Source organism: Aspergillus sydowii (genome assembly GCF_001890705.1).
Source record: "Aspergillus sydowii CBS 593.65 unplaced genomic scaffold ASPSYscaffold_2, whole genome shotgun sequence".
Classification (NCBI taxonomy): domain Eukaryota; kingdom Fungi; phylum Ascomycota; class Eurotiomycetes; order Eurotiales; family Aspergillaceae; genus Aspergillus; species Aspergillus sydowii.
Genome location: NW_024467860.1, coordinates 265,214 through 278,449, shown reverse-complemented (window position 1 = coordinate 278,449; position 13,236 = coordinate 265,214). Strand labels below are relative to the sequence as shown.

The following is a 13,236-nucleotide window of genomic DNA, read 5'->3' as shown; positions in this document are numbered from 1 at the left end:
TGAGTCAGTGACTAAAAGGTCTATGCATAGTTAAGTTAACTAAGGTAACTATCCGCTTGGGCTATTTATGGGTTGTACGGAGTAATGCACTCGGAAACATGGCATTTAAGCATCATAATGTACTCTATATACGGAATATGGCAGTCGGAACCGAGCAGATGAGATTCATAATATGGAAATGATAATTGAGGATTGGTTGTGAATTGGTGAATTGTGTTGACACAAATAGACGAGATATCACCTGATTCCCCGCGATCAGATGAATCTGGAGAAGTCCCTTGATCAGGGCTCAGACGCGGCCATTTAGAGGCAGGTTGTGATTGGCGGAGACGCCGCTGCCAACACGGACTCGATGCCAGAAGTGTGCTAGGTATCATTGGGGCGGAGAGTGAAGGATTCCTTAAAGTGCCCAGAGTGAGGGCGGGCGAGTGTCACAGTGACTGCCAAGGGCTCAGCTGGTGATGTTCCACCAATCACCCAGCCCTAACAGCTCTTTGTCTGGCCACCAGCACCATGGAAGAGACTCTCGGGGGTTGACGAGAGCTGACTGGGACTGAATTGTCTGATTTCCGCCCTTGCAAGACGTGTCGCATGTGTTAGCCGGGTGAACTTTGAACTCAGTGAACTCACGGTCCTCGTCCGTCCCTGCGGATTGCGATGTCGCCCGCAGTTCAGACGACAATCACTGCGAAACTTACTGCCACCTCCTTGAGTCATTCAGCTCACCCTTTGGGCTCTTTTGACTTCCTCGTGGCTCAACTAAGCTTGTCACGCGTCTTGCTGCTTCTCCCCAGATTTCGGCGCGGGGAAGTGTACCGGCGCTTGATTGGAACCTTTACGAGGATACCAAGGCCTCGAGCCTTTGTGGCGTCCACTAATTTCCCTGTGAGCTTCCAACAGAACTTTTTCGGGGGAGTTCAGTCGAATGGGAGCGCGTCTTTGGATGCTACGTTGCACTGCTGTTTCTGAAGCATTAACGCTGCATGTCAGGATGAGGGGGTTCCTGTCCGGTGGTTCGGTTGAACACACCCCGTGTTGTTAGAGAATATAAGACACCTTTGACACCCTTGCCCCTTTTCTTGCGTCTCCCTGTTCTTCTTGCCGTTTGCCGCCTCATTGTCTGTCTTGGTGTGCTGTCTGCACCGCACCGGCCGTCAAGATGCAGTTCGGAAAGTCCTACAATGTTATTTTCCTTTGCGCGTTCATGACCCTTGGTATGTTTTCTAAATGCCGTCCCTAGCTATGATACTGACTGTCTAGGTGGTGGTCTGTTTGGTTTCGATATCTCGTCTATGAGTGGTAAGTCTCCCAGGGCTCTAGACTGGTTTAAGGGCAAAGCGCTCACGGTTGCAGGTGTTCTCGGCACCAAGGCCTACATCAATTACTTCCAGGTCGGAGATGGAAATTACAAACAGGTACGCATCTAGAATCTACACGCAGAGCGCGGCTAATGGTTTAGGGTGGAATTACCTGTGCGATGCCGTTTGGATCGCTCGTCGGTGCCTTGTGCTCGAGTTTCCTCGCCGACAAGTACTCGCGTGTGACAGCCATTCAGTTCTCCTCGACTTTGTGGATCATCGGTTCTGTGTATGTCTCAACCCAAGTAATGGCTATGTGATGATAATCTGACAATATAGCTTCCAATGCGCCGCCAACGGCATCGCGCTGCTCGTCGTCGGGCGTGTCATCGCAGGCCTCTGCGTCGGCATCGCCTCCGCCATGGTCCCTGTCTACATCGCCGAAGTCAGCCCCAAGCAGATCCGAGGCCGCATGATCTCCCTGCAGCAATGGGCAATCACCTGGGGTATCCTGATCCAGTACTTCATCCAGTACGGCGCCAGCAACGTCGACGGCGGTCCCCAAAACGAGACCCAGAGCACGGCGGCTTTCCGCATCCCCTGGGGTATCCAGATTGTCCCTGGAGTCATCTACTTCGTGGGCCTGTTCTTCTATCCCAAGTCGCCCCGTTGGCTGGCGAGTAAGGACCGCTGGGACGAGTGCATGCATGTCCTCGCCCGTCTCCATGGGAATGGCGATATCAACCACCCCAAGGTTCTTGCTGAGTACAAGGAGATCCAGGATGCGCTGGCCCTGGAGCGCGAGCAGAACTCGACTAGTTACCAGGAGTTCATGAAGCCGCGCATCGCCAAGCGTGTCTTCCTGGGAATGAGTCTGCAGATGTGGTCCCAGCTGTGCGGGATGAACGTCATGATGTACGTCAACCTCGACCACATGGTACTTCCTAAACTCTTTTAAGCTAACATAACTAGGTACTACATCGTCTACATCATGCAAGGCACAGGGGCCGGCTCTCCCCTCCTGACAGCCTCAATCCAATACATCCTCAACACAGCCCTCACCCTGCCCGCCATCCTCTGGCTCGACCGTTTCGGCCGCCGCCCTGCCATCCTCATCGGCTTCACCATGCAGGCCATCTTCCTCTACGTCGAGGGAGGCCTGCAAGCCGGATACGGCCGCACCACACGCGAAGGCGACGCAAACTCCACCGCCATCTCCTGGACCGTCGCCGACCACCCGGCCGTCGGCCGCGCCATCATCGCCATGTCGTACCTCTTCGTCTGCTCCTTTGCGACTACAATCGGTCCAACCTCCTGGACATACCCGGCTGAGATCTACCCGGCCAAGGTGCGCGCCAAGGCCGTCTCGCTGGCCACGGCCTCGAACTGGACTTGGAACTGTCTCCTGGCGCTATTCGTCCCGCCTCTGCTTTGGAGTATTAACTGGAAGATGTACATGATTGTAAGCCTCCTAACCCAATCCCAACCCCCAACCCCGAACCCCCTACCCTATATTATAGTTGAATGAGGAGCTAATGATGATAATAATAATAGTTCGCCGCCTTCAACACCGTCGCCGCAGTCCACATGTTCTTCACAGCCCCCGAGACAAAAGGCTTCACGCTCGAAGAAATGGACGAAGTCTTCGACAGCGGCGTGCCCGCCTGGCGCCGCGGAAAGATGCGCTCGCGCCTCGACGATATCGAGCGCGAGATCGCAGAGGGCAATCTCAAGGTTTCAGACCGGACGGGCCCTGTTCAGCCGGCTGATGAGACGGTTACGCCTGAGAAGGGTGGTGAGAAGGTTTGATTGATTAAAGCTTCCTTTTTGGTTTTTTTGTTTATTAATGTGGCGGTAATGGGTGGTGGGTTTGGTGGTCTACTGAAGAGTTAGGGTTGTAGGTAGTGAGACTGTAGAGTGCGGCTCTATGAATGTATTTGTTGCTATAATATGAAGTCTAATTAGGAGGAACCACCACCTGCCCTCCATTGCATTTTCTGGTAAGAACGTGTATCAATCTCCCATTGTATCCAGACTATTTCACCACTCAAACCCCAAAACCGGAACCCCAAACGGCCCCGCCGTACAAGTTGCATTCAAAAACTCATCATGAACACAACTCAATACAAAATCAGTTCTCCCGGAGTACGCAATCCTGCTCCCATTCGCACAGGTCAGCGCATGGCCGCCCGCCCCAAGTACATACTCCATGCGCCCCGTTGATTCGGCATAGTTGGAGGATCCATAGAAGGAGATTATCCGACCCATCCCCCGGTCCGCATACCCGCAGTTACTCTCCCCGTGACCGATATCGTGCATGCGGTACTTGACACCTAGAGATGGGGAAGAAAGACCATTTTATATTCGGAGACAAGACTAGTATACTGACGACACTGCATAATGCAGTAATCTCTAGCACCAATGACTCTGCCTTGTATAAGACATGCTAGCCTGATCGTAGTAGGCGTTCGATCCACCATTTTCTCCAGGTGGATCTGAGACAATCGACGAACATGAGTCTAGAACCGCAGATATGCACGGGGATAGCCGTCGTGCATGGCATTGATTTTGTACTTTACTGAACGAGGGCGTGTGATTACTGAGAATGACGATACTAATTGACTTGAAGAACCCAGTTAATGACAGAAATCAGGCTTGCAAAACGTCAAAATCAAAACCAACAGGAAATAGCTTAAAAATAGGATAATATGTTACGCCTTGAGAAACCGCACCCAGCAAACATGCTCCTCCATCCGCGGGAACCGGTCATCGTAGAACACCTCATACCGCGCAGTCACCCCAGGGGAAACACCCTGGAACTCGGGCGCAATCTCAGTCTTGTACTCTCTATACACACTCGCCAGCAGGGTTGTCATCTCTGCCATGGCCAAACTATTAAACAACAACCGTGGTTAGCTATAGAAGTAAATGGATAAGTAATAAAGGAGGTACGTACTGCATCCCAATACACATCCTCCCGCCACTCGAAAACGCCCAGAACCAGCGTTTCATCTCGGCCTGTTCCTCCGGAGACCCCGACAGCCAGCGCTCGGGGTTAAACCGCATCGGGTCCTTGAAGACTTTCCCGTTGCGGTGCAGAGTGTACGGACTCATGCTCACGAGTGTCCCAGCAGGAATATGATATCCGTCGATAACCTGGTCTGTATCCGCGAACCGGGGCTCTGTTCCTGGTAGGGGTGCAAACAGACGCAGTGTTTCTTTGATTACGGCGTCTAGGTAGGGCAGTTTATCGGCGGTTATGGCGCTGATGACCTTTTCATTCGGACTGGTGACTTCCTCAGATTGGGTTTCGGCTTGGGTTAAGGCTTGGACTTCGGCGCGCAGTTTTGCTTGGTAGATGTGGTTCTCTGGCTGCGAGAGGATGAACATCACCCACATGAGTGTGTCGCTGGTTGTGTCGATGCCGGCGAGGAGGTGGTCTGCGCATTCGCTGGCGACGTCGAGGTAGTCCATTGCGTTGGCCGGGTCGTTCTTGGGGGTTCCTTTGTTAGCCGCGAGGAGGAGACGCTCGGCGATGCATTCGCTTGCGTCGAGGTCGCCGGTGGTGGATTTGTTGATGATTTCTGCGGCTTTGAGCGCGTGGACTCGGATCGCGGTGTATGTTGACGGTTTGTTCATGGGGAGGAGATGCAGGGACGTGAGTAGGGACTCGACTAGGCCGGTGCGGGAGTATAGCCAGCCTGTTAGCGATGGGAAGTGGATGGTGAACCAGGAGAGCTTGCGGCGGTCGTGGTCGAGGATGTCGTCTAGCAGGGCCCGGTCTGGGGGGGAGGTCAAGGCTGTGGTTGCGCCTTGCGGACTCTTCCCATAGAGGAACTTGGTGATTGAGTCGAGGGAGAAGTAGTGCAGAGCTGCGAAGATTTCAAGTCTACCGGTGTCGTCTGCTTCTCTTTCGATCAGGTCCATGAACTGCGCTGTCTTTTCATTCACCATTGAGGCATTGCGGGGCGAGAGCACGGCGGATTTGGAGTACGCGTGGTTGAGTAGCTTTTTGCGGTCTGTCTCGTTAGCACTTCATCTAGAATAAAGGAGGGAGACAAACCTCGATGATATTTCCCAGAGGAAACACTAAACATATTCTGCCGTCCGTATGCAACGAACATGCGGTAGAAGGAGCTTCGCTGGAAGACAGTGCCGGCACCGTAAATAGCGCGCAGTGCAGAAAGACTGTTGAACGCGACCTCATTCGGACCGACTCGGACAGCATCGCCGTACTTCTCATGAAGAACCTGCATGAATGTCGTCCTGGTACCGCGGTAGTCTTCGTACGCGAGACGCCATTTCGTCAGAGCAAAGAGTTTAGGGCCTGGGATGGGCCGGAGCGGAGAGCGGACGAGGGTTGTGTATATTCTGGTGACGATGTAGAGGAAGAAAATGCCCCCAATAATGAGGGCCTTAATCGTGTAGTCGTCCATGGCTATCATTTTGCTGGGCTTGATAGTTAGACATCAAGAAGTCAAGACAGCAGGGCATTATATCTCCAAGTCGGACTCCCCGCTGCACTCGGACGCCCCGCCCAACAGTCGAAACGGCAATCGTCAGCGAGAACACGATAACTTAATAACTAACGCACTAAACGTAATTGGTTTAAGGATCCGGCAAGGCGAAACAGACCCTTTGCTAACATTCCCCGCCAGCCCTAATACCTCCACATTTAGACTTATCTACTTATCTGCGGCTCCACGTGGTGTCTTTATCATTGTCTAAAAACATTATATCTATCAAACAGAGGATTGTTTTGTATACATGGTTTAACAATTTAGGCCTGAAGCATGGGTACATATTCACGCGATAGAAAGGAGATTCTCATTCCCCAGGCTCGTACACAAACAAACCAGGGGCAAAGGAGCCGGAGCCTGATCCAGACCACGAAGCGTAGCGAGATACGTGCCGAGCAGCTGAAATAGTGTAACTGTCCGCGAAGCCTGTCAGCTTGCATGAATATCAACGACAAACTGTCACTTAGGTCGTGTTTCTTTCCCGGCTTGGATTCGGGAAAGTTATTGGTTACGGTGCATGGCTAATACCAAATGTTCCCGGGGAGGTGGGCCTGCGCAGGGCTAGGAAGGGGCAGGGTAGGTTGGCCGACCAGATCTTGCGACAAAGGTGCTGCTAGATATGCACGACGCCATTAGGGAAAGTGCCAGTGTCAGTGTCCCGAGCGTAGCAGTTGTCCCAGGCGTTGAGAGTAGATTACCAGATAGTACGGAAGCCATCGTTACCAGGGAATGAAAGTATGTTAGTAAAAGAGCATAGAGACGGACAGATGAGTGGACTGCTTGCAACATGCCACTGTTTGTTGTTCTTTTTGCATGTTGTCGGACTTGGTCTTGACATCGTTGCAGTCCTCTTGAAGGACCGAAAGGCTCGTTTGTGCAGCCGACTTGGCCTCCTTGGCCTCTTCCGGCGATTGTGCTGTACTCTTTAGGCTCTTTTCTGCAAACTCTTCTTTTTCCTGACCCTAAGCGCTACGAACTACAATGAGACTGGTGCGTAAGATGTCAACGCAGATAGTGGATGATGGTCTCGTGCATCATGGGAGAGACGAATGGCCTGTAGGTATTTGGGTCGTGTGCTGAAGAGGGGCGAGAGATATTCATGGTGTAGCACTGTAGACCTCTGCCTGAATAATACTAGCTTTTCTACCCTTCAGCGCTTGGAGCTGCAGCTTTGGATAGTTGGGTAGTAGGTAAAGCTTGGGTAGGTATCAGCTAGATGCTTGACACTGGACTGCGTTTGATGGAGATGCTGTATTCTGGAGGATTAGGCTAGAAACCAGACCCGTCACTCACTGGCATACATTTATAAATATAACAAAAATAATATTATCATTCTATGCAATGGATCATAATTACTATAAATTCCAACAGAGTGAGATCTTTATGATTGAAAGTGAGTCAAAAACCTTAAGGAGTCGGCATGGGTGTAAGATCTCGGGGCCCGCGCACCCCGAACATACAAACTCGCCAACCACCGAGTCACCGATGACGAGGCCCAGGAAGAAAGCAATTATAAATTCATCCGAGATTATCAAGCAGGCGAGAAACTCACCGGACAGGGACAAAACATATAAGAAGACGTAAAAACTGAGAACGGTAGTATACTTCAAGTAGCCCTAGATAGGAACGAAGTCTTTGGCAGGCAACTCCTCAACTGAAAAAGAAGAAAGGAAAGAAAAAGACAGACAACATGTCTATCGCAATCGCCGGCTCCGGCGACTTAACACGATACATAGTGGAAGAACTGCTCACCAGGGCACAACTGAAAGTGATCCTGCTCGTCCGCGCCCCAAAGTCCTACTTTACCACCACCAACCCAAACCTCATCCAAGAACAAGTCGACTACACCTCCGTGGACTCCCTAAAATCCGCACTGGACAAGCACGCCGCGACAACACTCATCTCAACGATCCTCACATACGATACAGCAGCGTTCGTCTCTATCCACGAGACCCTCATCGCCGCTGCGCTGCAGAGCCGCGCCTGTACCCGCTTCATCCCGTCCGAGTACGGCGTGAATATTCGTGATTACCCCGACCAGCCGGGCTTCTACTGGGAGACTCGTGAGCCGATCCGTCGGATTCTACGGGGACAGAAGACTCTGGAGTGGACGCTTGTTTGCTGCGGGTGGATCCTTGATTATATCCTCCCCCGGGAGAATCGATATATGAAGGATATTGATGATTCGTTTCCTGTGAATCTAGAGGGGAAGAGGGCGGTTATTCCTGGGACAGGTAAGGAGATGGTGGATTTTATCTCTGCGAGGGATTTGGCGAGGGGGCTTGTTGCGTTGGTTGAGATGGGGCACGGGGAGTGGGAGGAGTATACCTTTCTCTCCGGGGAGCAGATGAGTTGTGACCGGCTGCTTGAAGTTGTTAAGGCGTATTATGGATTTGGGGATGAGTTTGAAGTGAAGTATCTTTCGTTGCGGGAGCTGGTTAACGAGGTTTGTGATGCGGCGGATGAGTTTGCGAGGATTGAGGCGGAGTACAAGATTGTTATCCCGAGTGGATCGGCAGCGTTGGATCGGGATGAGGTGAGAAGGCACTGGCAGAAGTATTTTGGGCAGGTCAAATTTCGAGATGTGAAGGAGGTGCTGGCAGCTGTTGGGGAGGGTGTTATTGTTTGATATGTCCTCAATTCGGTAACCTGTCTATAGCCTCTAAATCTACATGTCTCACAACAAAGCCTAAACCCTCTAACCCTCCGCAGAGTACATATCAGACGACCCTAGAGGTCAAACTCGCAAGAAATGCCATGGTCCCGCTTCCCACAGCCAGAGTCAGATCCCGACAGCGACCGCTTCTGACCACGATACGACATTTCAGCTCCGCTGAGGTTCGACGAGTCAGGGTTGCAGCCGTTCCCGTTGACAACGGTGAACGAGTCGCGTAGCCCGGTGTCCCCGGTGCCAAAGGTGTACTCGTCGCCTGCGCAGTCCATGGTTAACGGCTTCACCTGACTCCAGCCGTTGCCGCTTGGCTTGCAGATGCGGATCTAGGGTTGTCAGCAAGACCAAAAAGTTGGATCAATAGAGGGGGAAGTACCCAGGGTTCACCGTCGATCTCGGTGTCGCGGATGGAAGTGTAATGGACGACGAACTTGCCAGTCGTAGGGGGAAACGCGTGCTGGTTGGAGTTGCAGTCAAAGAGAGCATTTGCGCCGGTTGCGGCGGCGATGGAAATTGGAAGGAAGGTAGAAAACTTCATGGTGGACGTAGATAGACGTAGATGCTTGGTGTTGTATAGGATCGGAGTGGAATTGGAGTGTGATGGAGACAAGATTACTGGTAACCTTGGCCTTTTTATACCTGGCTCGCTCCGTAAAAATGGACTGGCATCCTAAAAGCTGTATAGAACGCACAGCCTCTCTGTATACGTTTTTCCGAGCTTGGTTGTGTCGAGCGCTGCCCTACTCAATCTGGTGGAACGCGGCGCCCGACATCAGTCTCTACAAGACTCCACCACATTGCTAGAAATTCTGAGGGTTTGAAGATATTTGGCACGAGCCAAGGTTGCAGATTTGAACTGCCACCTTCCGGAGTGGTGATAGTGAGTGCGCAAGCCGACTGGACAATATAGAATGTCCCCTGCAGTTGATCATCGGGGCGTGCACATTCCGCGGCTGACTGCCGGGCGCCGCGAGCGGCCTAATAGAGTATCTTCAATTGAACATCAGTTCCAACCTAGTAGCAAGGAATCAGAACAGCCCAATTGATCCATTTTGATGCGGCGAAGGATTGTAGATAACCCCCGGACTGAAGAAATGGAGCCATAGCCCTATCGAATCACGCTATACGGAAGCTCTGCTGAGCCGAGCACCTTGAAGTGACAGAAAACGAGTCAGTGAGACTAAGGATGATTATTCCTCCTTGCAGATATCGTCCTGTCGGCGCTGCGAATAACTGGAACAGGCAATTAGTGGGGACTCAGCCGCAATTAGGGCTATTGTTGTAGTGCCTGGCCTACTCTGACGGACATCAAGTCTAATTGAACTAAGAATGACTATTTGATCTTACTGTATGTTTCATTGATGGCAGACCGATGTTTGCGAGTGTGAGTTTCAAAGTAAGCGTGGTATTTCGACCGTCGTCAATTTTAAAGAAGCTTGAAATTCTTTTTATTTTTGCTTTATAGAAGGGCTGTATTATCTTTAGGGTGGACGAATTGGTGGCGGTTGTTGCACTATACACTCTGCCTGAATTATCGGATTATCGACCTTTGCACCATTTTCTTTTTAAAAATTAATGCAGCAGCCAAATGTTTTCGGTAAATGCCAAGATCTCAGCCACGAGCTTGACACGCCTTAGTAAACGTGGGGGTGGCTGGAAAGCGCGGAGACAGAGATGTGGAGAGTCGAGTCTGGACTCTAGACACTTGATAGACTCAACTCCCTAACCTTGGTTATTAGGCATGCCACCCAAACGAGCCTGCGACAACTGTATCTCGCGCAAAGTCCGGTGCAGCGGCTCCTCGCCCTGCGAGACTTGTAGTGATGCCGCGAAGCCGGTGACATGTACATATCTGAGGCCTGCGCGGAAAAGAGGGCCAAAGAAGCGACGGTCCGCTAGACGGTGTCAGTCGCCGGAGTTAGAGAGTTATCATGCTGGCTCAGCTAAAAGTAACGACCTGCCTGAACGGATATCTCGATCCGTCCTTGCACTCATCGTGCGCCACTACCAGCAGAGTTCATACAGTGTCTGGCCGGTTATCAATGCCGAGGGCTTTCTACAGGACGTCAACGACATCGAGCCCGGCAATTCCGACCCCCAGGCCGCGATGTTTGATTGTCTCGTAACGAGTCTCTGCGCGGCGACAATGGCGCAGCTGCATCTTGCGCCGATCTGGGATGGTTCGTGTTCGTCGTTTGTGGATAGCTCGGTTATGGGGAAGACGTGTCTGCGCATTCGAGATGACTATAACTGCGACCGGGGGAATATTGGTATTTGCAGTATTCTTACTTCGTTCTTTCTGCATGTTTATCACGCAAAGTTGAACCAGCGCACGGCTGCTATGTTGTATATCCAGGAGGCTATAGCTGGGGCTCGTGAGTTGCGCTTGGATAAGATGTCTTCGCGGTTGTGGAACGTCCCGGACAGCAATTTGATTGTGAACAGGGAGCTGATTTTTCCCCTGTTGTGGGTTACAGAGAGGTATGTTGGTCTTTTGTTTAGAACCAGCTAGCTGATATGTTGAAGAGGATACGCGCTGCATCTTAATGTGTCTCCGTTATACATCGAGCCAGTGTCATTACCGGAAATTGCAGCCAGTCCTATAATTGACAGCCAGGCGCGCGGCTTGATCGATCTAGTCCGGCTGTTCGTTGCATTCGACCACATATCCGTACGCCGCCAGCCTCACGCCAGCATCACCTCCGCGCCGTGTCTAACAGATACCGAGAGCAAGCTATCTTCAGTCCGTCTAACAGACGACCAGATCTCCGCCAGGACAGCAGACTGCCATATCACGCGTGAATGGATGAGGACTATTCTGTGGCAAAAGGCGCTCGCTTTGGGGCTCCTGTCTTCGACTTCATACACGGCGATGATGAACTTTGGCTTCCCTGGGAAGATTGGCCGGGATTTATTACGGTCGTTGCGGTATTTCACGGCTGCGGATTTGCTGCCTTTGGGGCGGGATCAGGTTAGTATTGAGGGTATAATACTGTAAGCAGTTATACTAATAAATTCAGCTATTGAAATGCTTCGAGATCGCAAGTACCCTGGCAGATACTATCCTGCTTACATCGGCGACGTCTTCTGGCTGCGAGTTCGGTCCGCAGGACTTTTTGCATGCGCTGTATCAGAAACTGCTCCCATCTTTTGAGCAGGACACGACGTTGAAGTCTAACCTGCGGTGTAAGATGGCGGAGGTTCTGGTCACAGCGCCAGCGAGATTGTTAATAGAGCCGACGAGCAGGGAGTTGGAGGAAGACTCAAGGCACAGAGCGACAGCTTGGAATCATGTCATCGTATAATAATCTCAATAACCCGTGTACTGGGTTTGGAATCCCATATGAGCTGCGAATATGAAGCGCAAATAACCATTCTCTTTATCTTTCTGTTTAACTCTCGTTTTACAAGCTAATGCCATTGAATACAGCACAAGTATAATAATCTCAGTCACTGGCAACTTGAAGGACCACTCTTCCAGAGATATCTCCCTTCTCCATATCCTCATAGACCTTTGGCAAGTCCCTGAATGGCCTTACGTTGATAACTGGCTTCACAATCCCCCGCCGCACCAGCTCAACAGCCTCCATACACTCCTTCAGAGATCCAACCAGATTACCAGTGATTCTCAACCCCTTGATCACAATCGTGCAGATTGGCGTCTCCAGACACGGCCGTCCAGGTGGAATACCCACGCAGCTCAGACACCCTCCAACCCGTAACATGTCACACGCATTTGCAAACGCCCTGGCGCTGCCGGCTGTCACGACCACCGCGTGAGCGCCTAATCCAGTTATATCTTGCACTTTCTGGATGGGATCCTCTGCTGCAAAATCAATGTATTCGTTGGCGCCGAGTCCGAGGACGAACTCTCGTCTGCCGGGTCCTGTATCCACGCCGATGACGAGCGCTCCTTGTGCGCGAGCATATTGTACTACAGACGTCAGTAGGCCAATATACATACTATAGGATAGATCTTTAAACATACCTGCTAGATGTCCAAGACCACCACCAGCCCCAACAACAACCAACCAACTCCCCGGCTGGATCTTCGTATTCAGCACCGCCTGAACACTCAGCCTCAGCATATACATCTAAGCTACTGGAACGAGTATATACCTTATAAGCAGTCAACCCCGCACAAAGCACCGGCCCCATAACAACAGGATCTACATCGTCCGGCAAAACCGTCAAATAGTCCGCATCTAGGGAAATATACTCCTGGAAACTGCCATCCTCATGGTGCAGATGATTCGTCGCGCGCACGCAGTACTGCTCCGTGCCCGCAAGACAGAACTCGCAGCGTCTGCAGATCCGGCTTGCGAACCGGATCCCTACTAGTCCGCCGACCTTGAGACCCGTGCTGTGCGTGATGTCGGGGCCCAGCGAGATGATCCGGCCGATCCCTTCGTGTCCGCCGATGTGTGGCAGTTTGATTTTGGTTATGGGGTTGCCGTCGGGGCCGGCTGCTGTGCCGGATTTTGTGTGGAGGTCTTTTTTGCATTTACTTAATCAGTAAAGTAGCCTCTTTTTTTAGGATGTGTTGTTAATGACGAACCGCTTTGGCAGACGCCTGTGTATAGCACTTTGGCTAGGACTTCGTTGCGGCCCGGGGTTGGAACTGGGTAGTCGTCTTTGAACTCGACGGTGCCGCCGAGGCTGGAGACCAGGGCGACGGTTTGGGTTTGAGGAATGCCAGAGCCCATGTTGGTCTTGAGTTTGGGAGGATGGAAGGAAGTTGCGACTT

The 13,236-nt window shown here is 51.7% G+C and overlaps 7 protein-coding genes across 7 annotated transcripts; 4 read left to right on the top strand and 3 right to left on the bottom strand.

Annotated features, from left to right (window-relative positions):
* Positions 1-1,159: 1,159 nt before the first annotated feature.
* ASPSYDRAFT_54756 (sugar porter family MFS transporter) lies at positions 1,160-3,107 on the top strand (the record flags this gene model as incomplete). Its single annotated transcript, XM_040848903.1, has 7 exons — positions 1,160-1,214; positions 1,261-1,299; positions 1,354-1,415; positions 1,460-1,587; positions 1,638-2,213; positions 2,271-2,760; positions 2,853-3,107. 7 exons carry the CDS (start codon positions 1,160-1,162, stop codon positions 3,105-3,107), a joined length of 1,605 nt encoding a protein of 534 aa, XP_040705595.1.
* A 510-nt stretch (positions 3,108-3,617) lies between these two features.
* On the bottom strand, positions 3,618-5,826 carry ASPSYDRAFT_75798 (cytochrome P450). Its single transcript, XM_040850833.1, has 3 exons — positions 5,362-5,826; positions 4,255-5,317; positions 3,618-4,190 (listed from the first exon to the last, which is right to left on the bottom strand). Exons 1-3 carry the CDS (start codon positions 5,741-5,743, stop codon positions 4,010-4,012), a joined length of 1,626 nt encoding a protein of 541 aa, XP_040705594.1. The 5' UTR covers positions 5,744-5,826; the 3' UTR covers positions 3,618-4,009.
* Positions 5,827-6,509: 683 nt separating this feature from the next.
* ASPSYDRAFT_586470 (uncharacterized protein) lies at positions 6,510-6,823 on the top strand. The gene has a single exon (XM_040849572.1). The coding sequence runs from the start codon at positions 6,556-6,558 to the stop codon at positions 6,745-6,747; it is 192 nt and encodes a 63-aa protein (XP_040705593.1). The 5' UTR covers positions 6,510-6,555; the 3' UTR covers positions 6,748-6,823.
* Positions 6,824-7,508: 685 nt separating this feature from the next.
* ASPSYDRAFT_85486 (uncharacterized protein) lies at positions 7,509-8,447 on the top strand (the record flags this gene model as incomplete). The annotated part of the gene is made up of 1 exon (XM_040851530.1): positions 7,509-8,447. One exon carries the CDS (start codon positions 7,509-7,511, stop codon positions 8,445-8,447), a length of 939 nt encoding a protein of 312 aa, XP_040705592.1.
* A 101-nt stretch (positions 8,448-8,548) lies between these two features.
* ASPSYDRAFT_85485 (uncharacterized protein) lies at positions 8,549-9,027 on the bottom strand (the record flags this gene model as incomplete). Its single annotated transcript, XM_040851529.1, has 2 exons — positions 8,549-8,815; positions 8,866-9,027. 2 exons carry the CDS (start codon positions 9,025-9,027, stop codon positions 8,549-8,551), a joined length of 429 nt encoding a protein of 142 aa, XP_040705591.1.
* Positions 9,028-10,239: 1,212 nt separating this feature from the next.
* ASPSYDRAFT_119670 (putative C6 transcription factor) lies at positions 10,240-11,719 on the top strand (the record flags this gene model as incomplete). The annotated part of the gene is made up of 3 exons (XM_040840402.1): positions 10,240-10,970; positions 11,016-11,460; positions 11,510-11,719. Coding segments are annotated over 3 exons (1,386 nt in total), but the record flags the coding sequence as incomplete, so codon positions are not given.
* A 216-nt stretch (positions 11,720-11,935) lies between these two features.
* On the bottom strand, positions 11,936-13,195 carry ASPSYDRAFT_145051 (zinc-dependent alcohol dehydrogenase; the record flags this gene model as incomplete). Its single annotated transcript, XM_040841494.1, has 4 exons — positions 11,936-12,423; positions 12,478-12,556; positions 12,609-12,982; positions 13,048-13,195. The coding sequence occupies 4 exons, from the start codon at positions 13,193-13,195 to the stop codon at positions 11,936-11,938; spliced, it is 1,089 nt and encodes a 362-aa protein (XP_040705589.1).
* Positions 13,196-13,236: the final 41 nt, after the last annotated feature.

What these genes read in the sequence shown, in the direction of transcription:
- ASPSYDRAFT_75798 (XM_040850833.1), bottom strand. Translation starts at nt 5,743, where the DNA reads ATGATAGCCATGGACGACTACACGATTAAGGCCCTCATTATTGGGGGC. An exon ending in CTCTGGGAAATATCATCGAG is followed by an intron (nt 5,318 to 5,361) that starts GTTTGTCTCCCT and finishes CTAACGAGACAG; the next exon opens with ACCGCAAAAAGCTACTCAAC. An exon ending in AGGATGTGTATTGGGATGCA is followed by an intron (nt 4,191 to 4,254) that starts GTACGTACCTCC and finishes GTTGTTTAATAG; the next exon opens with TTTGGCCATGGCAGAGATGA.
- ASPSYDRAFT_586470 (XM_040849572.1), top strand. Translation starts at nt 6,556, where the DNA reads ATGTTAGTAAAAGAGCATAGAGACGGACAGATGAGTGGACTGCTTGCA.